The sequence below is a fragment of the Larus michahellis genome, chromosome 8, assembly GCF_964199755.1.
Source record: "Larus michahellis chromosome 8, bLarMic1.1, whole genome shotgun sequence".
Lineage (NCBI taxonomy): Eukaryota > Metazoa > Chordata > Aves > Charadriiformes > Laridae > Larus > Larus michahellis.
In genome coordinates, this window is record NC_133903.1 from 29503646 (window position 1) to 29530348 (window position 26703).

Here is a 26703-nt window from a genome sequence, read left to right on the forward strand (position 1 = left end):
CAAAATAATTTCTTAAAATTATAATTGTATCCCTGTCCCCTCCAAATGTAGTTGGGAGGGACAGTGATATAATTGTCATTTAAAATATAATTGGGGGTGCATGGATCTGTTTCATCCCTTAACAGAATGAGCTATACACAACACCATAGCCCACCACGTATCTTGAAGGTCTCAAAGAACTTTATAATTGATTAGCGCCAATAGGAGGTACTGGAGAAAAGCATTAAGAGAGACATAATGAACTACCGAACCAAACGAGGTACCTGATCAGCTAAAATTCTTCCTCCCACCCAGTCATGATTGCAAACACGGAAATCAAGATGAAAATTACCAAAAGGGAGAGGTCATTTTGAGTACCTTCATTTTCTATTTCCCAGCCTGAAACCATCTGAGTTCCAAATTTCCAACTTATATAAACCATTAATGTCAGCTGAAGTCTGCAACATTTACTACCTCTGCAGATGCATCAGGATCACTGTGACAAATTAGGCACCCTGAAAGTCAGAAGCCACTTTAACAATTTCCCCTGTATAAGATCGAAGTGACACTAAGCAGCAGAAATACCAGGAAGAGAGCCATTTAGACCAGCCTATATTTTATTCACTCGGTCAGATTTATAAACTACTTTGAAGATGACAAATGCTACCAATCTGTTCAGTATTACTAAATAAAATTGTGCATGGGAACAGTTTTTTTTCTGCAAGAGAGATGAATGATGAGTGCTCCTGTTAGCTGCTTACTCCACAGGCATTATACACACAAACACATTCATACGTACGTGCATATATACATGAGTATACAAGATCTCATGTAATGCATTTGCATCTTTTTTCTTACTTTTGAAAAAATCATGCAAAATAAAAGGAAGAAAATAACAACTTTCTGCTTTCTCATAAACCAGGAATGGGACCATTCTGAGAACACGACGAGTGGTCAGCTTTCTTCCATTTTGCTCAACTTGCACTTTTTGCAAACATCCTTCCTCTTTGCACCCCCAAAACGATTGGTTATGGGACTGACATACGTGGCAAATGAGAAGCCTCTGCCATTTATGTTCACGGACTCCTTGGGATTCTGCTCCCCAACCTTCTCTGCTCCTCAGAGCTGGTAGAGGATTCAGCCGGGTGGGAAGGCTGGGATGTGCAGAGGCAGAGTCACCAACCCCTGTCACTGTGTGCCCCAGCAGGCTTCCAGGGACAGTCCTGGCACAGGAGCCAAAGGCTGGTGCAGTGCACACGGAAATGCACTCTGGCCGTGGGAACACGTTCGAATTAATCCATCAAACTGGGTACCTCGGGATTTGACTCCCATCCTGCAAGGAAGCAACACAATTAATCGAGAAGACTTAATATTTGCTGGGTTTTGATCAGGCCAACCACCAAACAAACAAAAAAGGACAAGTTTTAGAGGGAGATATAAAATTTTAAACGTCCCTGGTGGCATCCCTTTAAACACACTGATAGAGTTCAAGCCATTGCCCCCACCAAGCAGCATAAAATGGGATGTATCTCTGGTGTGCAACATTGCCATCATGTGGCCATTCCAGCTCTGCACAAATACCAGCAGTGACAGAAGGAATCGGAACCTTGCCCAGTATTCGCACCTTTTTGAATTGTCTTTAATATTATTGGCAACCTACAGGACAACTGACGTGGCAGTGATAACTCTCTCATACTGTCCCTCTACAAAGAAAAACGCCCCCTTCTTCAGATATGCTGGGGTTTATGTTAGGTAGCAAACGCATTTTTTCTTTTCTGAGACACACTGCTGCCACGATTACTTTGCAATGCATAGTACAGAGTATAACTGAACATTCAAAATGTACAGAAACATCAAAACTGTACAGAAACATCACAAATGACAAACGGAGCATTCTTGATGTCAGGAAGGCAATCTTTAGAAGTAATCTGAATGAGAACAGCACAATGGCCTTGATCAGGAAAGAGCTCCAACACAGGAAAATACATGGAAGTTGGCATAGAGTCAGGAGTGGGAAACAAAGCAAATTAATCAAATTAGTAATTTAAGAAGCAAACGAATTACTGACAGTCAGAGGGCAAAACAACATGGAATGCAGAAGCAAGCCGTAATAAAACATGCAGATGGAAAAGTTGTTCATAGTCAGAAAAGTAGCAACAGAATTAAACTGTATCCAGGGATGATGAGAGGCTCAATTGGAGCAGCAGTGAAAAAAAAAATTATCTGCCTCAGGGCTTGAGCCAAAAGCTCTTAATCTACACAAAACTTGCATTTGCATTCATCTGGAACCCTGCCCAAGCGAAGCAGGCATGATTTAGCTTACTCACGAAACAGCCCGCTGCCTGCTTGAATTACAGCCTCAGTGAGGGACATACAGGAACTTCTTAAAGAAGGGACAAACTTGTTGCCTGCGTGGGAGAGCAGAAGTACAACAGGAGCTTTCTGCCCAGCTGGCCCAACAGACAGACACACAGAAATAACAATCACCTGGAAACAAATTGAGTAACATAGTCATTAAAATGTCGATCTTTCAGCTATAGAAACTTTGTATCAAAACAGCACTAAAGAAACAAAGGAAACTCAATCACTTAAGATAGGAAACAAATATTGACAGGCAAAGAGCAGAAGCTTAACTACCGCAGGTAGCTGGCTTTAAAAACAAAACCCTGTTTGTATTCTCGTCTCCTAGGGCTTTGCACCTGTAAACACCTAAAGGAGCCTGCCTGCCACCACCATTACAACTGGAGAAAAGTTACCGCTCCTGGGGAAGATCCTTCTACAGACGAACTGAGGACTGGGGAGGCAATAGTAACTTTCTTCTTCACCACATAATTTTGAAAAGAAAGCTTGCAGTATCTCTAAAGTGGAAACTCTGAACCAATCCTAAAAAGCCAGTGAAGGAAATCAGATAAATATTCACTATTACCCTGAACTGGAGCTGCTGAGGTGGGAATTATATCTTTTTTTGTTGCTTGTTCATTTTGATGGATTGCATATGCTCATCTGCTAATCAATTCCTGAAAAGCATGGCTGCTTTTATTATGCAGTTTCTTCTGTCTAGGGTAAGAGGGCAGAAGCCAGAGAAATATTTTTCACTCGTGTTTTTAGCAGAAAGGCTAGTTTGTGAAAACTGAAAATGCTCCCAGGCTGCAAGAGAGCTTTGTTCTCTGTGTTATTAACCAAGTTTCTATATGCTGCTACAAGTTCCAGTACATTTGCGAAGAGACTATGCCCTATTTTTTTTTGCAGTTTAAGTACAAAAAAAAAAAAAAAGGTTTAATTAAAATATTACTTTCCTTTTTCATTCAGGACTGTCAGCTATATAGCACATAAATGGGGAAATTTTTCAACAGAACATGAATGCAGGAGAGAAAAAGATTTTCCAAGAGTATCTGACAAATCAGGGGACTGTGGTAAAGCCCTATTTCTGGCAGAGACAGAACCACATCTGCGCTAAGTGTCCCTACCACATACGAACCAGTGAAGAAGCGAGAGTCCCTCATGCAGAATTTCTCAGGGTCTTTGGCTTTCCATACAGATCAACAGCAACTCTCCAAAATGAACACCTTCTCTTCTATGAGCTGAGGAGTTTCTCAGGCACAGTAGTCCAAAAAGGCCATGCCACAAACTGTACTGACCAGGACAGCCACCCAGAATCTATGCTGTTTGAGGTGGGCGGTTATCTGGATGCAGTTACAGATGCCTATGAAAACATCAGATGCATTATCCTCTATTCTAATTACTCGCCTTGTAATGAGGCTTACCACTGCTGCATAAGTAAGATCTACGGTTTCTTGCTGAGGTATCCAGAAATCACGCTCTGCATCTATTTCTCTGAGCTTTATCACACTGAGGCCGGTTTCCCCACTGCCGCGTGGAACTGTGAGGCTTTGAGGAGCCTCTCCAGCCTGTGGCCTCGGGTGACTCTGCACAGGCTGCCCAGGGCAGCACGACGTTACCTCCTCTGCAACTTTGTGTACAGCATCCTGGATGTTTATCACCCAACTCCACTGCCAAAAACCTTAGCAGATCGACGAAATCCACATCAAATTAACAACTTAACAGGAATGAAACCCTATTTTAGGAAAGCCTTTCCACAAGCAATGCAGGGAAAGCCTGCTGTGCAGCAGAACTTAAAGGCCTTTTATTCTCCTAGCCCGGCCTCCCAACAGCCTTCCCAAGTGATGAAAGGCAGCCTGCTACCTCCAATGTCTCCAAGCCACTTGGTGCTTTTCCCAGGCATGTTTCTGCCTTTTCAGAGGGAACATCTATACCCCAGACCTAAAAATGTCGTAAGGCACTTAAAAATGCCAAAGGAATAATTCAATGAAACTCGTAATTCTGAAATGTTTCCAAGCGGCAGACACCTACTCTGAAGATGATACAAATTGAACTGCTTTCAGACTGTAAAACTGAGATCACAGATGGCAAAAAAAATCCCCACCAATAAAGTCACCTCCTACAGAGGTTAACCCACAGAATAACTGCGGGTCTCAAATAACTGATTATGAAGATAACGTGCTTTTATTTTAGTTCTATAACTTTCAAACATAAACCCATAGTAGTAAAACCAAAACCTCAGTATCTTCTGATTACCTCCTGAGATTTATTTATTTGTTGCCCTTAAGTCAATTTCTACCAGAAAAATGTAAGCAGTCCACAAACTACAACCACAGCTACAGCTGGATTACAGCTTCCCAGCTGAGGCAACTTTGTTGGAACACAAGACGTATCCTAAATTCCTCCTCTATCAAGAAGGTGGTTCTGCAGGTAAGTTTTCCCACTAGCTATTTCCTTAATAATAGTTTTTATATGCATATATATACGTGTGTGTGTACATATGTGTTTTTTTTTTTTCTAGGGCTACTGTCTTCCACTAAGAGGAACCTCACAAAACTCTGTAATTTTCTAATTGGTAAGAAATATCTAATAGGAGAATATATAATACACAGTTCTACACAGTCCAAGTGAAAAAGACAAAAAAAGTTCCTATCATTTTGAGCGATGTTTTCACTTTGTAATTCAATATAGTTGTTATTATACTAAAGGTCTTAAAGAATAGGGCAACTGAAGTTAAGAACATGTCTTTCCCCAGCAAACAGGGGTTCCTTCCCAGGTAATGTCATTTGTGAATAAACACACTGGCTAATTTTGTAGAAGTCAGTGCTTCTGCTCCTTTTTTACTCTTTTTGTGGCCACAGCTATTATGTATCTGAGTAAAAAAAAAAGAGGCTGTTTCCCAGTGTGGCCCTATACACCCTTCACTTCAGCAGAGGCGATCCCACTTGGAAGCACAATTAGTTTTATGGCTCTCTTAGAATCATAGAACTGCCTAGATTGGAAGGGACCTTTCAGATCATCGAGTCCAACCATCAACTAACTCTGACAAAACTGTAACACTAACTAACCTAACACTGACAAAAACCATCACTAAACACCATCCCTAACTACCATGTCCACCCATCTTTTAAATACCTCCAGGGATGGTGACTTCACCACTTCCCTGGGCAGCCTGTTCCAATGCTTGATAACCCTTTCAGTGTAAAAATTTTTCCTAATATCCATCCTAAGCCTCCCCTGGCGCAACTTGAGGCTGTTTCCTCTTGTCCCATCGCCTGTTCTTTGGGAGACAAGCTCGACCTCCCCTGACCCCCTCCTTTCAGGGAGCTGTAGAGAGCGAGAAGGTCTCCCCTCAGCCTCCTTTTCTCCAGGCTGAACACCCCCAGCTCCCTCAGCCGCTCCTCACAAGACTAATATGACTTTTATGACTAATAGAGCCAGAAATGTGTTAGAATCCACCAGATCCCTCACTTTTACAGCGCCTAGGTGCTTTTTTAGAAAGGCATTCTCGAATTAGATCATATTTGTTCTGCGCTTTCTGATAAAATGTTAACTAACACAATCGCAAGAAGCCGCCCTGCTGAAGGATCAGGTGTTTGGTTTGCCAGGAAGCGCTAAGACAACGCTATTTTTTAAATCTTGAGGTAACAAGGTGGTGTTTGAGCTTGGGCTTCCAAGCTCAGAGGCAAACCCCGCACATCCGTCAGGGGCCACCCCTTCCGTTGCCACCACTGCTGTGCGACCCTGGTTTTGTGCCCCCAACAGGCCTGCGAGAGGGCGGCAGGGTCCTGCCTCGCCCGTACCCGTCGGAAAACGCGACCCAACGGGACTTCGTCGCTGTGTCCGCGTCCGCAGGCAGAGCGGGCTGCTTGGACCTGCCAGGGGCCCGCACACCGCCGCCGGGCCTCGACGGAGAACCGGCCGCTGGCTGAGCACGCGGCGGCTCAGCCGCTGACGCCCGCACCCGTAACCACGGCGACGGGACGCGTCACGGGGCAACGACGCGCCTCGCCGCCGGCCAATGGCAGCTCTCCTCCCGCCCGCGCCCCGCCCACTCCTCGCCCCCTCGCCCCTCCTCTCACCGCGCCTGCGCGCAGCGCGCGAGCCGGGGGGCGGGGGCGGGGCGGCGGCGGCGGGCGCCTGCGCGGGGCGGCGGGCGGCGGCCAGCGGGGCGGACATGGCGAAGCATACGGTCTCGTCGGCGCGGTTCCGCCGGGTGGATGTGGACGAGTACGACGAGAACAAGTTCGTGGACGAGGAGGAAGGAGGCGACGGGCAAGCGGGGCCCGATGAGGGCGAGGTGGACTCGTGCCTGCGGCAATATCCTTCCGCCGCCGGGCGGGAAAAAGTCCCGTCGGGAGCGGCCGCGACGGTGAAGGGGGGGGGGTGCGGGGCGGGCGGGGAGCGGGCGCGGCACCGCCGAGGCTGCCTTTTATGGGAACATCCGCGCCCGGCCCTCCCGCCGAGGGACGGAGACGGGCCACCGGGTCGTGTCCTGACAGGGGGGCGGAAAGGGGAGGGCGGTGAGACGGGGCTGGCAGGAGGAAGGGGGCCCGCTTCCTGCCCCTCACGGCAGAGGCGGTTGTGTCCTGGGCCTGCGGTGTCTGTGAGGTGTCTTGGGTAGGGTGGGGTAGGGCAAGAGGAATGGAGGAAGGGGGGTTGCTGTGGCGGAAGGGAGGGGTCTGTGCCTGCTCCCACTGCCGGTTGCCCCGGCTGGCTGGCCCCTGCAGTAGCTCTTCCCAGCGGCTGCTGTCCCGACGGCTGGGGGAGGCGGATATGCCGAGCTGAGACCTGTTCTCAAGGGCTACAAATTGCAGAAGTGCTGGAGAATAATTTCTTTTACTTGGATCCTCATTCAGCGAAGGGCCTAAGAAGTATTCTCCAATAGTGGAACTGTACAGCCTCTTTGTTGGTGCTGCTCCTTCCTCAAATGGCTTAATAATTGCTACCTTACACTGTAGTCTGTGCTATCTATTGAGGGAAGTATTGCATCCACTGAACTTGAAGTATCTTTAGTCATGCATGAGCCAGCTGCCACTATCACTGTGCTGTAGCTGGTTCTGTTGCTTTTCAAATACTGGGTGTCTTGTCCTTAACCCTCTGGCACAGGGAACATGATGGCTGCGCTACAGGCGGCTCTGAAGAACCCCCCTATCAACACAAAGAACCAGGCAGTGAAGGTGAAATAATAACTAACTCATTCATGAGTTACTCCTTAGAAATCCTTTCCTCTTTCTATAACCCCTACGCAACCAACCCTGCCAGGTGTGCTTTAAGGAAGCCAAGGAAACCTGGTTTTAGAGTATTCCCTGATGTCAAACTATCCGTGACCTCTGTTCTGTTGTTTTAATCTTGTTCAAAATACTGTAGCTCGGATGTCATCTGTCCACATACCTTTAACATGGTGCTAGTTCAGGTTTTGTGTGTTCCCTTACCTGTGTTGGTTGTATATTGTGTTCCCTGGCTAACCCCACACATTGCCAGGTGCCTGTGTCTGATCCGGACCTGGCAGCACATAGATGTAGTCGGTACTGAACGATCAAGGAACCACAACTGCAGTAGTCGCCTCTGACTAATGAAATTCTGCTAGCAAGAGCCAGACCATGAACCTACAAAAAAGGAAGAACTGATGCTTATCACATCCAATCAAAATTAAGCCGTTAAAACCTCAGAAAACGCAAGCACTCCCCCTGTGACAGAATGTAAGAGCCTGCTGCATGCACGTATTTCTGAATCTCCCCAGAGGAAACCTTGAATGGTTCATGATTACAGCAGTGAGAGGGAGAGGCAGATAAGATGTGGGACTGCCCAGATGGCGAGCGCCTGCAGAGGTCTATTCTCCCTGCTTGCAGAGAGCTCCATGGGCACCTTCCTGTGCTGCTGTGGCACCTGGCTGTCCACACCAGGACCCCAGTGGAGATTTTTCCACCTAGCCCCCACTGTTTCCTGACAGGTTTCACAGGGTTTTGAGACCCAGCTGTTTGTTACAGATAAGAGTAAGAAGAACATAAGAGATGGGCCAGCTTTGTCCTCACATTAATGACTTGTTTCCATTAGCTCTGTATTGATGGATTTAAGAATACACTGCGAAGGCAGTGGAATTTAGAAGGGGGCAGAATTACTGAATTTTAATGTTTGGCTTCATTTTTAGTTGATATCATAGAACTTTTATGTTTTTATTTATAGTTCTTCATGTGGGAAGTCTTGGTAAGCCAAGCAGCTATGGGATATTAAATTGAACAAGAAAACTAACATCCATAATTTCTGAAAAAGGAAGCTGCGTGAAGTATTTGTGTAATGGAATTATTCAAAAGTCCAACAACTCCGAGACCTTTTTCTTTCATCCTCCCTCAGCTGATGATGGATGAACAGGAAGGGCTGCTTTTTGCTGATTACATGGCTCATCTTCCGCTGTAATCGTGCTACACACATTCCTGGGCATGAAATGACATCCATGTGAACTTGCAAATGGTTATTAATGCAAAATATTAATGCTGCCAGTTTGCCTGCTGTGTGCCGGGGACACAAGTTGACTGTTTTAAAAACATGTGGGTTCCAGCAGTCACCTCTTCCAGTCTGGCCAATGGCATTTCCATGGAATATAATAGTTGTATCTCATTAAACAGTACAAAGACATGGAAAAGGCGCTGATGGCAAGGGAGGCCAGACAAGTACTTAATTCTTACGATTCTTTTGGAACTTACCAGACCTTGAGTTTCGATACAAAAATTGATTATTTAGCCATAACTTCATTTAGTAGGTGGAGAATTGCAAACACAAGCAGAGGGGCAGAAAAACCTAGAGCAGGACAAACGCGTTAAACTCTTCTTTTTTCTTCTTCAATCATAAACTCTGTTTATGATTGGGAGGACGTATCTGTTATACATTATTATCACAAGATTTGTGCACAAACGGCCCTATCCAAACAGATGTTAGAATTGTTTAAAAAAATCTAGTTTTATTTGTTGGAGAGGTCAGTAATATTTGGACACACCTTATATGAGAATGTTTTCCTTATTTGTCAATAGGATCGTGCAGAAAGTATTGTCCTGAAGGTCCTCATCTCTTTCAAAGCCAACGATATTGAGAAGGCGGTGCAGTCACTGGACAAGAACGGTGTTGACCTGCTAATGAAGTACATCTACAAAGGCTTTGAGAGCCCCTCTGACAACAGCAGCGCTGTGCTGCTGCAGTGGCACGAGAAGGTGAGTTTATAGGGCGTGCTCGGGCCTTGGTTAGCTGTGGTAGCAGGTTCTTGGGTCCGAGGCACGCTCACCGAGCCTGGCAAGAACTACCTTTCTGTCTGGTAAAACTGAAATGCCGTATTTCACACCATTGGGAGGGTACAGTCCTGTGAGCTCACGGCTAGGTTATATCATGTGCCTGCTTACTCCAATTCCTTTGGTAAAGATTCTACACTGAAAATTCGATTTTCTGCTAGATTAAGGCAAACAAAATGGTTCAATCCAGTGATTCGAGCGGATGGAAGTAGTTTTCTTTCTAGAGGGAAGATAAGTTTGCAACTTGGTTATACAGGGAAACAAAAGCTAATTAAATAGCTGTCTTTAAAGCAAATGCGATCATCCTTTCCTGGCACCCTGAGTGCCGGTGTTTGGTCATTCGAAATACAGTTGAGATGCGTTTCTGAGCAGCAGAAACAACTTACCTTGACCTGCTGTTAATTGCCGTGTTTCTCTTTTCAGGCCCTGGCTGCTGGAGGAGTAGGGTCCATTGTCCGCGTTTTGACTGCCAGGAAAACGGTTTAAATCCAGCAGCGAGTGGTTGTCTGCCATCCACGGCGTGGGAAATGCTGGTACAAAAAGGAACCAACCAAATGCCATTGCTGCCCTGTGGGCAGCGCCTGTCTCTCAGCTTGCCTTCTCGCCGCTTCTTTCATACCTGACAAATAATGCATATCGTGATCTCTTTTTTGTTAAATTCTGGAAAATTATGAAGGTGCAATTTTATTTCTAACAGGAATATTTGGTACTCGTGAACATTTCAGTGACACGTATAGCGACATAGACAACTTCATGTTTAGGATGATTTGCATTTGTGTGTAATTATGGCAGATTTGGACCTGACTTTCCAAGCAAGTGCTGAGGGACGTAGGGCAATGTCTTAATTCTTTTTCGCTAGCCAAGCAGTGTTCTTGATGCAAGATCTATATTTGAGAAGGGGGGCAGCTATTAATATAGGTAACCGGAACATGTTTCCGTTGGTCAACCTCTGAACCTACAGCCGTGAATAGGACAGAAAGCAAAGGCTCCCTTCCGACCCCGATTATCATTCCAGAGAGCTGAGCATTTTCTTTAACCTCACATCTCATGGCCTCTGCCGGTTCCCTGTGATCAGCCAAATGCTGGGTCTGCAACCGGAAAGTCACAACGGGATGAAGTTGTCCATCTGCCTACCAGCAGTTTGGCTGGTAGAATTTAAAAGGTCGATGGTCCATTTATGCTGGAGCCCAGCCCAGTGAACTCTTGTTTGGGGGAGCAAAGATCCTGAAGAGAAGAAGAAAAAGCAGCTTTCATACAACAAATCACATTTCAGCAACTTGAAAGTGGTTTGATTTTGTCAAGCACAACATAGCGGCTGCCTGGGGTAATCTGAGAAAGGCATACTGGTATCCACACCATCTTTGCAAAGCTCCCGTTTCGTTTTCTAGATGTATAGGGTCTTAAAGGGTACCAGACGGTTCACATTGCTGTTGCACTGTGCCACAGCGTGTCAGCTAGTGCGCAAATCAGGTTCCAAAATAAAGAATTAGGAAAGCCCAGGACATCCCAGACCACAGGTCACCATGGAAGGTTTAGGGCCAGGACTGAAATACGTGTGTTTTACATTCACCATTTTACTGCATTCAGTTGTGTAAAACTTGGGGAACTTGTGAAATCTTTGCTGTTTTTTGATATCTGCTTTTTTTGTAATAATAATAAAAGCCAGACAATAAATCGTCACTGAATATTTACTTGGTGTCTGAAGTGCCTTGGAAGTTTCAGCAGGCTGCTGTTCCAGGATAGACAACAGTATAACACGCAAACCTTAAAACTTTATCCCCCCATTATTTTTCTTGATAGGCTTGTGTCATGGTTTCTAGCAGTTATTTGTACCTGTGTGTAATGGCACTACTCGCGAAGCTTCATCCAACGAGAAAGTCTGAGATTATTTCAGTGAGATGATTAAAGAAGAAATGCTCCAGACCAGGACTACTAGAGATGTCTCTGCCTCTGCTAAAATTGTAGCCAGAGAGTGAGATCCTCACGACCATTAATGTTGGATGCTTTCCTAAGAACAAAAGAAGGAAGAGGCTAATGGGCTAGCAGGGTTGTGTGGAGCAACCCTTCTGATTTCACAGTGGGCTTTTGTTTGTCTCTGCCTGCCCCAGCTCCAAGAGATTGAACATATAATCATTGGTTTTAATAATAATTTAAGTACAGATACAGTCCTGGGCTTGTCCTGTGGGTGGGATGACTGTGTGTGCCTATAGCATCACTAATGGCACACGCTCAGCTTGAACTTCTGAAGGGCCTGAGTGTATGGAAACCTGGTGTCGAGCACTCTGGTGTTCGAAGGGCATCTGTTCGTTACCCAAGTCATTGCTTTAGAAAAGCAGAGCTACTGCCTTCAGAGGGCTCAAACCAAAGCGTTCCGATGCACCACGGTCGCTCAGGAACCGGTAAGATGACAGCTTCAGTAATAACCTTTTTTTCTTCCATCCCCTCTCCTCTCCCGTCAGTTTCCCCAGGACAGTCCGAGGCCCGCACAGCCGCAGCTGCCATGTGTTGTGGATGCAGGCAAGCATGGCTGGGCAGCCAGCCCTGCGCCGCAGCTGGAGCGGCCACAGCTGGAGTGGCCGGGCCCTTCTCAGCACCTTTCTGTCACCCAGCCTGTGTCACCCCGCCACCCGTGCCCCCGCGAGGCTCCCTCCTGTCCTCGGGGTCTCAACACAGACAGGAACCAGCGTAGTTACCCCTCAACTGTTTGGTGCCTGCCCTACCTTCCTCCCTAGGATCCTTTTTCTTGCTTCACTTCAGAAGAAGGCAGGCACGACAACAGGAGGCACCGGCCATAAGAAATGGAAGACCTGGCCCAGCTGCAAAGACCACAGAAAATGCCTGGGTTTCAGCCATACTTGCAGCAGCCTCAGCCTCCTGGGCACACGCAGCCATGGCTCGCACCTTATAGCTTTCCCAGGGACTGGGTTTGCCTTCCCTGTGGCATTCTGTTCGTCCAAGTTTGGTTAAGGCACCAATCAATCCTCATTTGGGAAAAAAAAAGTTAATAAAAAGCTGTAATCCCAGATAAATTAAAAATATTTTACAAAACAGCTGCTGTCAAAGCAGGTCAGCTGCCTCTAGGTGGCATTAGATAAACGAAAGCAACATGAAGTGTGTTCTTAAGGTTCTCCAGATTCCCCTCAGGCTCGGCTATGAGGTATTTAGAAATATTTTACATAAAAACATACATCTTCTGAATCTGCATTCAGGGATGTGCTGAAAGACTTGCACCAGTGTGGGGGCAGCAGTGCAAGATATGCAGGAAGGCATCTTTTCTGTTAACTGATTGCCAACAAGGTAAAACGCGAATCTAGTTTAAAACAATATATATATTTACCTCTGTCCTCCAAGTCCTACCTTCTCGGTTTCACAGACCATGTAAAACACCACAACACAGAGCACTCCCCAGCTGTGCCGAACAGTGACCTCTGTCTGGGTGCTGCCTTCACCTTACGTGGGGGCTGTCACCGCCTGAGCGAGCCCGGAGCAGCGTTGAACCCTTGGGCTCTAGCCCTGCCGGAGGAGGCACAAGTGCCCACCGCCCCGCTGGCAAAGCGGAGCCCAAGCTTGGTGTCCCCGGAGGGGACCGGGTGCTTCTGGCCCAGCCAAAATCCACCGGTATGGCACTAAGACGACATCCAGCAGCGCAGCCCAGGGGTGGGACCAGCCCAGAAGATGGAGAGGAGGTCACCAAAGGAGTCTCCACCAGCTGGAGCCACCTCCTAGCAGCTGGCCTCAGCTCCCAGCACCAAAACCTCGCTCACCCCGCACCCAGGCGGAGGGGCTGTGAGAACCCATTGTGCCAGCTTACTCAGAGGACTAAAAGAGGAAAACAGAGAAAGATGGGCAAGGAAGAAAAAAAATCCCTAAACAATTTCATTTTGCAGAACACATTTCCCTTCCTGTTACGAGAAGGAAGCCTTCAATGACAAATACTCTGTGTCCATATCGGACCTACGTGAAGCGGGATGGGGTTTGCAGAGCGCTGCGAGGAAGGCTCAGCACTTCGAGGCTCGCTTCCAGCCTCCCACCGCTGCCTTTAGCTCTGGCCGGAGCGGGTGGACACAGCGCCTTATCAGCCACATGCCGCTTCTGTAACAGCCAAGAGAAACGCCTGTCCTCCTGCCACCCGGCGCTGCAGCCCCCGCCAGGCCCTGGGCTCCGACTCGTCCATCACCTGGCCACGGGCTCCTGCCACTGCTTAGGGAGCGAGCCAAAAAAAATCGGGTCCTCTGCAGACAGAGAGCTCAGACCTGCCTTCCAGGGAAGGAGCTGGACATGGTCAGTCTCCTCCGCTCCTCCTGCGTTATAGATCTCCTCCCAAACATGGTCAATCGCCTCAGTTTTTCCTCATATGTAATGTTTTCTATATTTTCTGGTGCCTGTATCAGTCTTTTTTTTTTAGCTTCCTCCCCAGAAATGATGATAAACTCATGCATCCTGTTGCCGTACAAAGTTAAAAACGACGGCTGCACCCTAGCTAGATTTTGGGGCACTTCTACATATTTCTTATTCATCTCTTGGTGATGTGCTTTTGTGCTGGATTCCAAGAATCTCACACGGGAGATGTCACCACCTCTGCTACTCACTTCCTCTCGGATGTTAGCATAGAAGAAACAAGTTTGCCTGCTAAATCAACTTGGTAAGAGAAAGGGGAACAAGAGACTTTGAGATCCCATCTTTCTGTGAAATAAATACAAGAAAAAAAAACCCAACACTTGTCACAGGGGTGATCTCGCATCCTCCTCCAGCTCCCCTTGTACCAATTTTGTGATCAACCTGGCCCTGCCGGTGTGCAATTCAGATAATTAAATGAGCAGAAAATTATCCCTACAATAAGATGAACTGTTGCCTGCAAGACGGGGACTCCCGTTCCTCAAAGGAATGAGAAAAGGTGTCCCAGAGGGGTGTTTTCACACTTACTATGTTGTTATTCCCACCTGGGAATAACCTCAGCTGGTTGCATTTCCCTCTCCTTTTTTGCAGGTCAGAGACTCTCCTCCCGCTCCTGTGGGAAGCCCGAGGAGATGCCAAGGGCATGCTTACAGCTGGAAAGCCAAGGAGACCCCCGGGTTCGGGATGTGTTCGGTCCTGCTTTTGAATGGCAACCAAGTCCTTGCTCTTCAGCGGTTTGGGTTTCTGCCCGAGCAGAGGTCAAAAGCCGCCTCCACAGCCTCCCTCGTCTTGTTGGCCTTGTGTAATTCGCTGGGGAAGTGAGAGTAAGCGCACAAGAGACAAGTCTTGCTGACGTATTTTAAGCTCTTACAAAATAAGCATCACACCGTTGGTAGATGAGGCAGAGGCAGAGTACTTCCACAACTACTCAGAGACCACGTGTGGAGCACCCGGCTCCGAACCCTCTGAGTCAGCAGGTCAGACCCCTGCCGTCACTGCCTTTGTGGCTGCCACGTGCTCAGTGGACCCCACTCCTCCCAGCAGCTCTCCAGAGCCAGGTGACGCTCTGTTGGCCATAAAACACCTCAAGAGAACTGATGTTGGGCTGAGCGTGAGCTACCACCACTGCCGGAGCTCGGCGCAGCGCGGCTGCTGCCCCCCAAAGCCCCATCCTTGGGCAGATCCACAGATTCCCCCCCAGCAGAGCTCCTCACCGGGGCACGGCAGTGGGGGACGGGCAGGACAGAAGGTTTCCTAGGCTGTGCCTTGGGCTGTAGTTTGCCCTCCTCCTCGGGCAGACAGGGCAGCCCCAGCCGTGCCGGCCAGCAGGAGCAGCTTAGCCACTACCTCCATCGAGGGCCACACTTTGGAGGGCAGAAGGGGCTCGACTGCAGTGCTGGCCCCGTGGCTTTGCAACCCTAACTTTGACCCGCGCAACCACCCAGCCAACGAGATCCACGGCTTTTCCTGAAAAGCCCAGAGAAGCAAAACCTGAAGAGGTGAGGAGCGGCTTCCAGAGAGGACCTGGTGTGGAAGCCGGCTGCAGCAGAGGCAGCCTGGGCCCCACTTCCCCATCCCGGGGCCGCGTCTCCCCGCCGTGAGTGAGGCCACTTCCTGCCGGCTTTGCGACAGGGCAGCGGGGAAGGCAGAAGTACCGGCAGAAGGCAGCTGTACCAGCGAGGGGCCGAGCAGTGCCGCCAGGAAGGAGGAGAGAGGAGACCCACGACACGGCCAGGGACCCCCATCCCGCTCCCACCGCGCCATGTCCCTGGTGGAGACGATCCGTCTGTGGCAAGAAGGGGTGTGTGCAGCGGACAGGAAGGAGTGGGGGGCAGCCCTGGACACCTTCAAGGCCGTACAGAACCCCCCTGCCAAAATCTGCTTTAACATGGGCTGCATCCACCTGGTTCTGGGGCAGCTGGAGGAGGCGGAGGAGGTAAGGGACAGCCCCTGCGGTCACTGCTCCCCTTGCAGGCTCCGGCGAGCTCGCACGCAGACCTGCCGGGCAGATGGACTCAACAGGAGGAATTTAAGGTCCAAGATCTGACTAAGGGAAGGATCCACAGCCTTTTAAAGCTGGGATGAAACGGGACACTCCCAGGCGGTTCCTGCTGAACCTGTTTTCTCGGTGAACCAGAGGCAAAGTGCTGCCTGCCCGCCCTCCCTCCCTCCCAACGGTGACCAAGGGGCAGTAAGCTGCCAAGCAAGTGGTGGCAGATGGTTCCAACTCAAAAAAATTGGGAGCCTGGTACTGGCTCCACCACCCAGTGTCCAACATAGGCCCCTTGGCTAACACAGGGTAGATAACAGCCCTTTATGGCCTCTGCTTTTTAAAGGTCTTCCCTTCTCATCCCCTTTTTTCCCCACTCCTACCTCCGTGCAGGCATTCACCCGGAGCATCGTCTGTGACAAGCACCTGGCAGTGGCTTATTTCCAGCGAGGGACCGTGTTCTACCGCAGGCAGAAGTGAGTGGAAAGCTTTGAAGTTTTGATTTTGCCCTTTGCAGAGATGCCAGCCTTCAGCTGAGCACAGCCCCAGGCGGGTTGGTACCGCAGGAGCCAAATTGCAACCCCTTGAGGTAAAGCAGGCTCCTGTTCACCAGCAGTGCAGTTTTGGGATTAACACCAGCCTTGGAGCATCTCTTCTCCCCCTGGGGTGTCTGAAAACCCCACGAGGAGATAGGAGAGACTCAACTAAACTCAAAAAAATTTAAGTAACAATTTGTAGGCATCTGCAAGGGGTACTAGGCAGCCAGAATGCCACCACAAGGTGATGACGCCCTTGTCCTCTGCCCCACAGACATGAAAAGGCCATCACGGATTTCAAAGAGGCACTGGCCCAGCTGCGCGGCAACCAGCTCATCGACTACAAGATTCTGGGGCTGCGGCACAAGCTCTTTGCTTGTGAGGTGAGAAAGACATGACTGGAGGTTTTGATCCCAAAGGATTGTTCAGCATCTTAAGAGATCTAAGGAGGAGAAGACAGCCAACTTCTCTTTGTGCCTCGCAAAAAAGCAAGCAAGCTGGTGCTGCGCCCTGTGCAGTGCCACCGCCCGGCTATCCTCTCCTTCACCGCGCTCCTGGCAAGGGTCCGGCTGCTCTGAGAGCTCTTTTCTTTGCTCCCACCCCTCTGGCAGATACTCTACAACATCGGGCTGGTGTACGCCACGATAGAGGACTGGAAGAAAGCTGAGGAGCACCTGGTACTGGCCATGAGCATGAAGAGCGAGCCCCAGCACAACAAGATTGACAGGGCGATGGAAGCCATCCTGGTAAGGAGGACCAGGTCTTACAGCCACCGTGTTTGCCGACAGCAACCCCACAGGGAGGAGGGAGAAAAATCGCAGCGACAGAGAAACCACCTCTCTAAAGCTATGGCTTTAGCAGAGCAGGAGGCAGCGGCGGTGGGCTGTGCAAAAGGGGGGGTCACACTGCCACAGGGGGCGGTGGGCAGAGCTTTAGGTCACTGGGGAGGCGGGGGTGGGAAGACCAGGCTAAATGGACTGTGTCAGGGTGGTGTTTTGGCTTCTCGGAGCAAGACCTTGACCCCCGAGACAGAAGGAAAGGGACAGTAAAGCGGTCCCTGCCCTCGCCTCTGAAGAGCACTGTGACTCCTCTGCTACAGAAGCAGCAGCTCTGTGAGCTGGTGGCCATCCCGGCAGGGAAGCTGTTCAGGCCAAACGAAAAGCAAGTGGCTCAACTGGAGAAGAAGGACTACCTGGGGAAGGCCATGGTAAGAAAGATATTTATTTGGGCCGCACCTGTGGGGTGAGGAGAGCTGCCCACCACCCCTCACCGCCCCTCTGAGCTGCTGCCTGCTGGGCAGACAAAGGTATGGGGCCGGTCCATGCCCTGGGGAGCCCCCCTGGTGTGGAGGGAGGGATGGATGCAGGGGTCCTGTGGGGAGCAGGGGGTCTGCAGGAACAGAGAAGCCAAAAGCGTGTTTCTGCAGAGCCTGTTTTCAGTTTCTCGCCTCAGCAAGAGCTGAGGGACAGTCGGTCAGCAACAAGCTGGAAAGGTCCCACTGGAGATTCAACTTAAGCCAAGATTTTTTCTGGGGAAGGGAAGAAGCTATTTAAAATCTGACACCCACAAACAACCTCCCGTTCTTCCTCTGCTCCGTTTGAAAGGGGCTTTTGAGCTCAGAGAAGCAAGGCAGCTTTTCTGCCGTGAGTGTGCGAAATCCAAGCACTGGGATATCAGCCTTGGGCTCAGCCCTGGGCGGGCAGCGCTCCTCCGGAATGGCAGCCATCAGCTCCGCAGGCACTGGGGAACTGGACGATGGAGAGCTGAGCAGCTCCTTGGGATGTCAGGGGACCCCCAGAAACTTGCACACAAACATTTATGAACTTTCTAAATGACGTTTAAGGGCTTGACTTGGACTCTTTGACCCCCTTCAACATTTGGGATTAAAATATAAATGGAAACTTGTAGGTGATAATGACTCTAACTGCAGCAATGGTGGGGCTAAGAACTGAGAACTTACCACAGCTGAGAGGTGAGTTTCGATGCCTGGAAGCACTGAGCCTGGAGTCAAAGATGGTTTGCCCCAAAATCACAGACCCTCTTCAACCTGAAGCATCCCAAAGAGCTCAGCTTGGCCAACAGCAAAGGAGGAGGGTGGACAGATATCTACGGGAGGTCTACAAGCACCAAGTCACTGCCTATCTGTCTCTGGCTCTAGGTGGTGGCATCCGTGGTGGACAAGGACGATTTTTCAGGATTTGCTCCGCTCCAGCCACAGGTAAGACACCAGCGATGAACAGTGGCCTCAGGGGAAGCTCAGAAGGTGGGGATGGGTATCATCCCGCAGCTTGCCGAGGTCTCTGGCTCACAGCAGGGAGCAAACGGCAGCATCGCCACTGTGAACTTCCCACTAGTGCTGTGGGTGGGAGGCGGACGCTGCCCACACATCTCAGCTGCTCTCTCCATCATCGGGGAGCGGGGCCAAAACCCACCTACACATCTGGGGTTGAGGTCAAACCAGTTCCCTGAACAGGGCAGCAGTGGCCTGGCGGCACATCCTCTGCCCCCACCGTTGCTGCGGGGCGATGGCTTCCATCGGGGAGTGGTCTCAGACTCTCCCCGTAAGATTCATTGGGTTCACCTGTCTCAGCTCAAGCCATCAGAGAAGCAAGAGCAGTTTTGCTTTTGCTCTCCATCCTCCTCACAGTTCCCTAAGCCCTTTGCATCTTCGGTGCCATTTTCCTGATGATGCAGCAGCATCTTTCCATCCCTGAAGGCACCTGAGAGTTTTTACAGGAGCTTTCAGAGAAGATACGGGTCAGTGCGGCTGCTGCAGCCCACAGCACCCTGACGCAAGCTAAAATACACTCTTCTCAACGCAGCCAAGTGTTGACACCTTGCGGTAGGAGTCAGGACTATCTCAAGTAGCTTCTTCAGAGGGCTGATGAATCCACCAGAGACCTTAAACTACTTAGGCAGCAGAGACTGTAAACACGACAACAGCAGCTGGGGATTTTATAAGCACAATAATAGGAAGCACAACTTAGTTTAAACCAGCTGATCCCAAATCTGTGATCTCAACCCTCTGCAAGCTGAAACAAACATCACGAGTGGAAACAGGATTGTGCCTCTGAAATCCAACTGCAGGTGGAAGAATTTGGGAACCGCTCCTTTGATGGCGCAAAGCCAGTGATATTCCTGAGAGCACTTAGGGCAGGTGCTTTGCCCAGCGGGGTGGCAGAGCGCCGCGTGCCGGCTGCAGAGCAGCAAAAAGCTCCCTTTAGGCTGAAATCATCTGACCTGACGCCGGCACGGGCGGGAAGGAACCACGCGGGGGGATGGCAGGCGTGGTAGAAGGCTGCAGGACATTTCTGCAAGGCAACTGAAGGTGCCCAGATTGCTGACAATTTTCTTGCTGTCTTCTTGCTGGCAGGCCTCCAGTCCACCGCCCAGACCCAGGAGCCCAGAAATCCTCAGGTGAGCTGGCTGAAGGACAGGCAATGCTGCGTGGCCAGGCCCCGGCCCCTCCTGCATCATGGCAGCCGAGCGTCCAGCCAGCACCCAAAACTCAGGGGAGGGGGCAAGGGATCGTAGAAAGGAGGAGGCAGAGGTCGGGGTTCCCCCTGCAAAGTAAACAAGGCTGTTGCCCACCTTCCTGACCCAGCCGCTGCTCCTGCACTCAGGGCCCTCAAGGGGCAGCCGCACCGTGTCCTGTACGAGTTCATCCCCGAGACTGCCGAGGAGCTGCCGGTCCTGCCGGGAAACATTGTCTTTGTCCTGAAGAAAGAGAAGGACAACTGGGCTACCGTGATGTTCAATGGGAAGGTACCGGGGCGTGCTCGGCAGGAGGGGGGCAGACGACAGGGTGGACGCTGTGAGGTTCTGCAGAGGACTTGCAGGGCAAAACCTTGCTGTCAGCAACCAGACTGAGTTTCTCTCTGAAGTCCCTTACGCCCACCCTGGCTTAGGGTTCAGTGAAACCCACCCGACCTGCAGCAACTAACCTCCAAGCCTCAGGGACTCTCCTGGATTCAGGGCAAGGCGGGGACAAGCCCAGTTGCATCCTCCAGCAGCACGTTGCCCCCTTGCCAAGCAATCCCCACTCGTCTCTCCTTCCCCTGCAGAAAGGGATCGTCCCTTGCAACTTCCTCGAGCCCATGGAGCTCCAGAACAAGCTGCACATCCAGGTGAGGAGGTCCAGGAGGAGCTGGTGTGCTGGGGAGGGCAGGATCCCCACACGTTCACCCATCACCTATTCTGGGCCTTCCAGCAGGACCCGTACCTGCAGCTCCCTCCCCCTTGTAACGCTGGGGTTTGTTCTTCTGGCTCATAGTCACCTTAACATGAGCTCAGAGACCTGCAAAATCTGGGCAGGTGCTGTGTTGATGGTCCCCTGGGTGATGGTTGGCAGTGCCGGGGAGATAAGGGGTATCAAAGTCACCCCTCCCCAGTGCCAAGACCCCAAACAGACCTTTGGAAAATAGCAGGTTGGAGGGGGGGCTCCATGGGGCAGCAATGCCCCAGGTCCCCTGGGAAGGGTGGGATTGACAGCACCACCTTCTTCCCGTCTGGCACAGGAAGAAGCCCCTCTTGAAGGCGAGATCCCAGAGCCACCCAGATCCCCTGCTCCAGAGAAGCCACGACGGCCGGCACCAGGTCAGTGAGGGGGAGCTGAAGGGACGGGGGTGCCTTAGGGACAAAGTCCCTGGCACCAGGTTTGAGACTGTTTCTCCTCAGTGCCACGTCCCCATGCTGTGAGACCAGAGATGGGGCTCATCTCTGTCTCCTTCCTGAGCCCGTTTGCCATCAAGGATGGAGAGGCAGGAAAGCAGGAGGCAGAGACGGCAACTGCAGTGCTGAGGATGGAGTGAAATAGAGCCTGTGGGTCCCCAAAGAAAGCAAATCCCTCCGTGCTCTTAATTAGCACAGCAACTAACGGGAAGAAGGACCTGGGGCAGGGACAGTAGCGGCAGGGCCACCACATCGCCCCCCGCACAGATGGTTCAGGATGCTGGGAATCTGAAAGGGAGCTCTGCCGCCTGCCTCTGCGCTGCTGCAGGGGTGCTCCGGCGCACGGCCCCAAATTGCTGCTGAAAGCTGGGGAGCGCGTGTGTCACAGGCACATGAGAACGGGAGCTGAAATGACGAGCTGGGAGGAAACACTGGGAGTTGCTCTCTCTAGAAAACATCCCGCAGTGCTCAGAGCTAGGAGCCTGCGGCTGAGCCACGAGCTCCACGCCGCTGCAGGAAAAACCCATTTGGGGTAGAAAATACTCCTGTGCAGAGATGGTACCGCACGGGTGTTACCCTGCTGCAGTTTATTCTGGCCGTCAGCGGCCAGCCTGCCAAGAAAAGCAGGAATAACAAACACATGGACAACCAACTGCCAAGCCCCCTGCTCTGAGGTGGGCCTGAGCCAGCCGGTGCGGGGGAAAGGTGGACCAGAAGACTACTAATGACAGAACAGGGCTCGTGTCCCAAGCAGAGCATCCCCATAGGCAGTCCGGTGGTAATGCTGATGCAGAAGGTGGCTATGGCTCACGGGAGTTAAGGGCAAACAGCTCAGGAACCCAACCACCTCAAAGAGCGTCATTACAGCACCAAAAGCCACCACAGATCTAGCAGTGAGACCACATTCAACAGCGTCACTCTGCGTCTTCCCATAGCGAGCACAATCGTGTCAAAGCTCTGACAAAACGTAGAGCAGATCCTTGTGAAGAGACTTCAACAAACCTGCATGGAATCACCCAACCTGGAGCTCTGGCTTTAGCTTTACAGCCCTGGTGAAGGACAGGGATTGCCTCTGGCTTTCAGTGTGGACCTAGGGAGATCAGAAGAGCAAAGACACTAAACCCAGCAGCCCACGTGTTTACTATTTAGTTTTTAAAGACATCCCACCCCGAAGGCTCCCACCCCTGTCAGAGGGAAGGCAGAGAGCCCCAGCCCCTGCCTGGTGGTTACGTCTAGATCTTACGGCTGAACCCGGCTGCAGCTGGGTGCTGCATGCATTGAAGGGCCCACCGCTGGCCGCAGGGTTGGCTGGTGTTGCTGCAGACGGCGATGGGTGTCGTGGGGAAGGGCTGCGGGAGATCCGACGGCACGTTTAGGCACAGAGCAGCAGCGCTTGCCCTGTCCCTCTTGCTGAGCTGCCTCTTTCTTCCTCCACAGACTACGCTCCTGCCACTGCGACACAGCCGAGAGACGCGGCAAAGGTAACATCTCGTGAATACAGACCCCGAGGTCCCGTTGGTGTTACAAATCTGCATTCATTGCACGTTGAAAGGTGCTGGCATGCCCAGCGAGCAGCACGGCCCTGGAAGTGCTTCAGGTTTTCATCGTTCAGGAGCTTCTTCAAAGTGTAACAACAGGGCTAGGGGCCAGCAGGGCACCAGCACCCAACCAGGCGACGGGGGCTGCGTTTTTGGGAGTTCTCCTCCAGGTCTGCTCCCCGGTGGGCCTGGGGCTGTCAGCAGAGCCCTTCCACGACTCTTACCTTGGTTGACCTGTGGCACTTGAGAAGGAAAAAATGCAGGCTCAGTGCATCAGAAGGTCGCGCTGGGGAGAGAGATGGGAAAACACGACTATCCCAACTCAAAAAAAAAAAAAAAAAAAAAAAGAGTGAGGGGACTGGACACACCTTAAATTTGGTCACCCGAAAGCCACAATTTGGTTGCTAAGTGCCTAGTCTACTGCTACACTCCCTCCTGGGACAAGCCCAGGGCTGCCAACCAGCTGCTCGGGCAGCAGCACAGCCGACCTGCCCCGTGGCCAGTGCCGCAGGCTGCCCACGCCAGCGCAGATGGCTCCCGGCCCACGGCCGCCCCATGCCCCGCAGCGCGGATCTGACTCAGGCAGCTGGTTCCCACATTCCCACTGGTTCCCACATCCCGGTCCCTCTCCCTGCCCTCATCGAGCCAGGCAAGCCCTGACACCCCACTTACTCCCCACAGGAGTCTGAGGCAGCCCCCGCCAGCCCCCGCGTCCTCAAGGTGCACTACAAGTACACGGTTGCCCTGCGAGTGGAGCCGGGTCTCTCCTGCACAGGGCTCCTGGGGCTGGTGTGCAGCAAACTGGAGCTGCAGCCCGAGCACACGCAGCTGAGGTGAGGCACGGCCCACGCCGGGGGCGAGAGACGCATTTTTGGGTCCCCCGCCCTCACCCCGCATCCCCTGCGTGCACAGGTACAGGCCGGCGGACAGCCAAGCGCTGGTGGCCCTCAGCGCCGAGAACATGGAGGTGGCGTGGAGCCAGAGCAGGGACAACTGTCTGACGGTCTGGTGTGACACCACGGAGGTCAGTGACAGCAGCACCCACCTCTGCTGCCCGCTCCGGGCCAGGAACCTAACCTTGGCTTTCCTTTCCAAAGCAAGGCAAAGAGGAGTGGCAGAGCTTTTGGCTTCTCCTTTTCCTTTGTCCCAGGGCAAAAGAGAGCAGCTCTGCTTACCAGCTCTTTTCCTGCCCTAGGGAGAGGGGTTTTTCCTGGAGAGCCAGCCAGAGGAGCCACCGCAGGAGGTGACGCCGGCGGAGATGGGACCGACCCGAGTTGTAGCGCAGTACGATTACGAAGCCACCCAACCTGAAGACCTGGACTTTCAGGCAGGAGATGTGATACTTGTTTTATCCAAAGGTAATTGTGCTGCTTCTGCCAGAGGGGAAGGGAGGGAGAGCGTGGGTTCCCAACACCTGCCAGGCAGGCCAAAAACTTTTGGGTATTTTGTCAGACACTGGACACATCTTCAGTGGAGCCTACAAGCTTCACTAGGGACTTGGATCTCTTTTCCCAAATCCTCCAAAGCCAACCCATTCATGCTGGAGACCTGCAGAGCAGCAGCCCGGCTCAGGCAGCCTTCTCTGAGAGCAGACTTCTCCTCCTGCAAGTTGCCGTTTTTCCCCTTTAGAAGGAAAGCAGGCTGCTGAGACTTCTGCTGCGGGGCAGCCCCGAGAAGGCCTGTGCTGAAGGCGCTTTACCAGGCGGGTCAGGAAAGAAGCTGCAGAGGCTGCACGAGGTGGCAGGTGGAAGCCAGGGGAAAGCACAACCTGAGAACACAAACGAGAGCTGCTTTCCTTCGCATCACTAAGAGCTGTGTCACCAGGCCTCCAGTTTCCAGATTCATAGGGCAAATGTGCTCCATCCCCAGCAAGGGGAAAAAATACCCAACCCACGGAGGTGCTTGCAGCCCCTGCTCTGCACGCTCCTGAGGAAGGACTGGGTTTCCAACTCACCAGCCAATTCTCTGGAGCCACAAGACAAGCAGGACCTAAAAAGTCTTCAAAACTGCTTTCTTCTTCCACCGCAGCTGCCCTGTGCTCTTCCAGCTCTGCCGCAGGCTTCCCACCCCGCTGCAGTGTTACGCACACTTCCTCCAACATACTTTCATCACCCCTCTCTTCCCGCAACCCCCTTCCTCAAACACTTTCACAATGGGAGAGTTTCACTCGAGCTGTGTTTAACTTTACTGATCGCCGTTTGTTTTTCAAAGGAGATGCCTCATTCTGGGCACCGCACCACACCTTATGTTAGGAACAAAGGCACTTACATCCCAGAACACTACTTCTCCCATTCCTCTCTCCTGGCACCTTTTCTTTCTAAGGGTACAATCTTCCATCAGCCTCCTCAATCCTCTTTAATATTAGTCTTTAGTGTTCCTATGAGAACTGAGGCTCAAATACAGACTAGATCTCAGCAAGATCCAGTACGTGTCTCTGGTTCGGATCCTTTCCAGCCTGTGCAGAGGGTAGAGCAGGGGGTAGGGTTATGGTGCTCCAGCAAAAGCTGCAGGCGAGCCCACATCAGGTGAAGAATTAGGTACAGACCCTCACAGGGCATCCCTTCCCCTCCTCAGCTGAGCCTCTGACCGAAATCAAGACAACAGAAACATTTTTAACAGCAATTAAAAAAAAAAAAAAGAGATACTTTTTCATTCATGAGATGAACATGAACCAGCAGGAGAAACCACCCTTTAGTTGGCATCGTGAAGAGGACAGTGCAAGGTCTCACATCATTTCCTTGCTCCCCGCACTCACTTTGTTTCCACTGGCTCGTGTTCAAGGCAGTTCCTGAGCCCCTTGGTCTCTGTTTTCATCTACTTCTTCCACCTTGGCTGGGCAGCGTATCCCTTCTTACCTTACAGCGGTACTCTCCGGCCCGGGCCCCCTCAGCCCCTCTCCCCACCAGGCTGTTTAGCAGCAGAAAACCTCACACCAGTCACCTGGGGCCCATCCGTAGCACGTGGAGATTATTATGCTCCTGTTCATCCCTAGGGCGACAAAAATTGTGTCTGTTTTCTCTTCCAGTGAACGAAGACTGGTTAGAGGGCCAGTGCAATGGGAAGATTGGCATCTTCCCCTCCGCCTTCGTTCACAACTCTAACACTGAAGACCTGGGGATGTGATTTCAGAAGAGCTTAAAGACGTGCACAAAGAAAGAAATTAAGAATTCAGCTGCTGCAATGAAGAAGTTTCCATATTAATCATTGCATTTGAAAATGGACTTAAAATATTATTGCTACTTGTATTAAAAGCTTTATTTTTTATTTTACCTTTTGCATTGTTCTCTAAAAGAGGTACTGATTAAAAAGTTGCAAATTGTCTTCCTGTTAGGAATACATTGCGCCCTAAAAACTGTGCTTGACAAGAGACTTGCCGGCAACAGCTCCGTCCCGCCTACCCCAGCCTTAGTGAAGCTTTTATACAGACAGGGCAGCAGTGGGGAAAAGCCACGGGAGGGTGGTTTTCCTGCATTTACAGCCCCACCAACAGATCCAGAAGAGGAACCGGCCTCCAGGAAGCTGCAGACCAGGAAAGGCTGAACTTCCAACAGTGTTTACTTCCTTAAAGCGTTACTGCCAGCCCCCAGAGCTGAAACAAGAGACACCGTGCAGCCTTGCCCTGCTCCAATTGGCAATTCGCTTCAAAACCACAGTGACTTTAGAAACACCCACCAATACAAATATACACATTTTTTCACCTCTGGGAGCCGTACCTCAAAGCTTTTCTCAGCAGTCAGAAGAGACAGTAACTCAGAAAGGCGCTGCCGGGAATCTCACAGGCCACCCAGCAGCAAAGCTGTCCCCTCCATAAAGCCTTCACAACTCTGATGGGCTCCTCCCTACCCGAGAGCTCTGCCCGCCTCTGCCCCCAGCACCACTTTCACACTATTTCACCTTCCCTGGCCACTGGCAGCTGCTCCTACAGGCATTTTAAAATTATCTACACAGCCCCATCCTCAAAATATCCAAGCTGT

General features: G+C 51.0%; 3 protein-coding genes across 4 annotated transcripts; all 3 read left to right on the plus strand.

Moving 5' to 3' along the window:
• The first annotated feature begins 3335 nt into the window (after positions 1 to 3335).
• Positions 3336 to 4301, plus strand: APOBEC4 (apolipoprotein B mRNA editing enzyme catalytic polypeptide like 4). The gene has a single exon (XM_074597208.1). The coding sequence runs from the start codon at positions 3336 to 3338 to the stop codon at positions 4299 to 4301; it is 966 nt and encodes a 321-aa protein (XP_074453309.1).
• A 2143-nt stretch (positions 4302 to 6444) lies between these two features.
• Positions 6445 to 11290, plus strand: ARPC5 (actin related protein 2/3 complex subunit 5). Its single transcript, XM_074598350.1, has 4 exons — positions 6445 to 6639; positions 7427 to 7499; positions 9348 to 9524; positions 10023 to 11290. The coding sequence occupies exons 1-4, from the start codon at positions 6497 to 6499 to the stop codon at positions 10083 to 10085; spliced, it is 456 nt and encodes a 151-aa protein (XP_074454451.1). The 5' UTR covers positions 6445 to 6496; the 3' UTR covers positions 10086 to 11290.
• A 3806-nt stretch (positions 11291 to 15096) lies between these two features.
• NCF2 (neutrophil cytosolic factor 2) lies at positions 15097 to 25999 on the plus strand. Of its 2 annotated transcripts, XM_074597019.1 has the most exons (16): positions 15097 to 15493; positions 15627 to 15930; positions 16378 to 16460; positions 16795 to 16903; positions 17132 to 17266; positions 17620 to 17727; positions 18679 to 18738; positions 19894 to 19937; positions 20144 to 20285; positions 20585 to 20647; positions 21038 to 21116; positions 22629 to 22672; positions 23411 to 23562; positions 23642 to 23753; positions 23925 to 24087; positions 25755 to 25999. In XM_074597019.1, exons 2-16 carry the CDS (start codon positions 15757 to 15759, stop codon positions 25850 to 25852), a joined length of 1566 nt encoding a protein of 521 aa, XP_074453120.1. In that variant the 5' UTR covers positions 15097 to 15493; positions 15627 to 15756; the 3' UTR covers positions 25853 to 25999. The 2 variants fall into 2 exon arrangements, with proteins under 2 accessions (XP_074453120.1, XP_074453119.1); XM_074597018.1 differs by having other exon boundaries at positions 15097 to 15930.
• Positions 26000 to 26703: the final 704 nt, after the last annotated feature.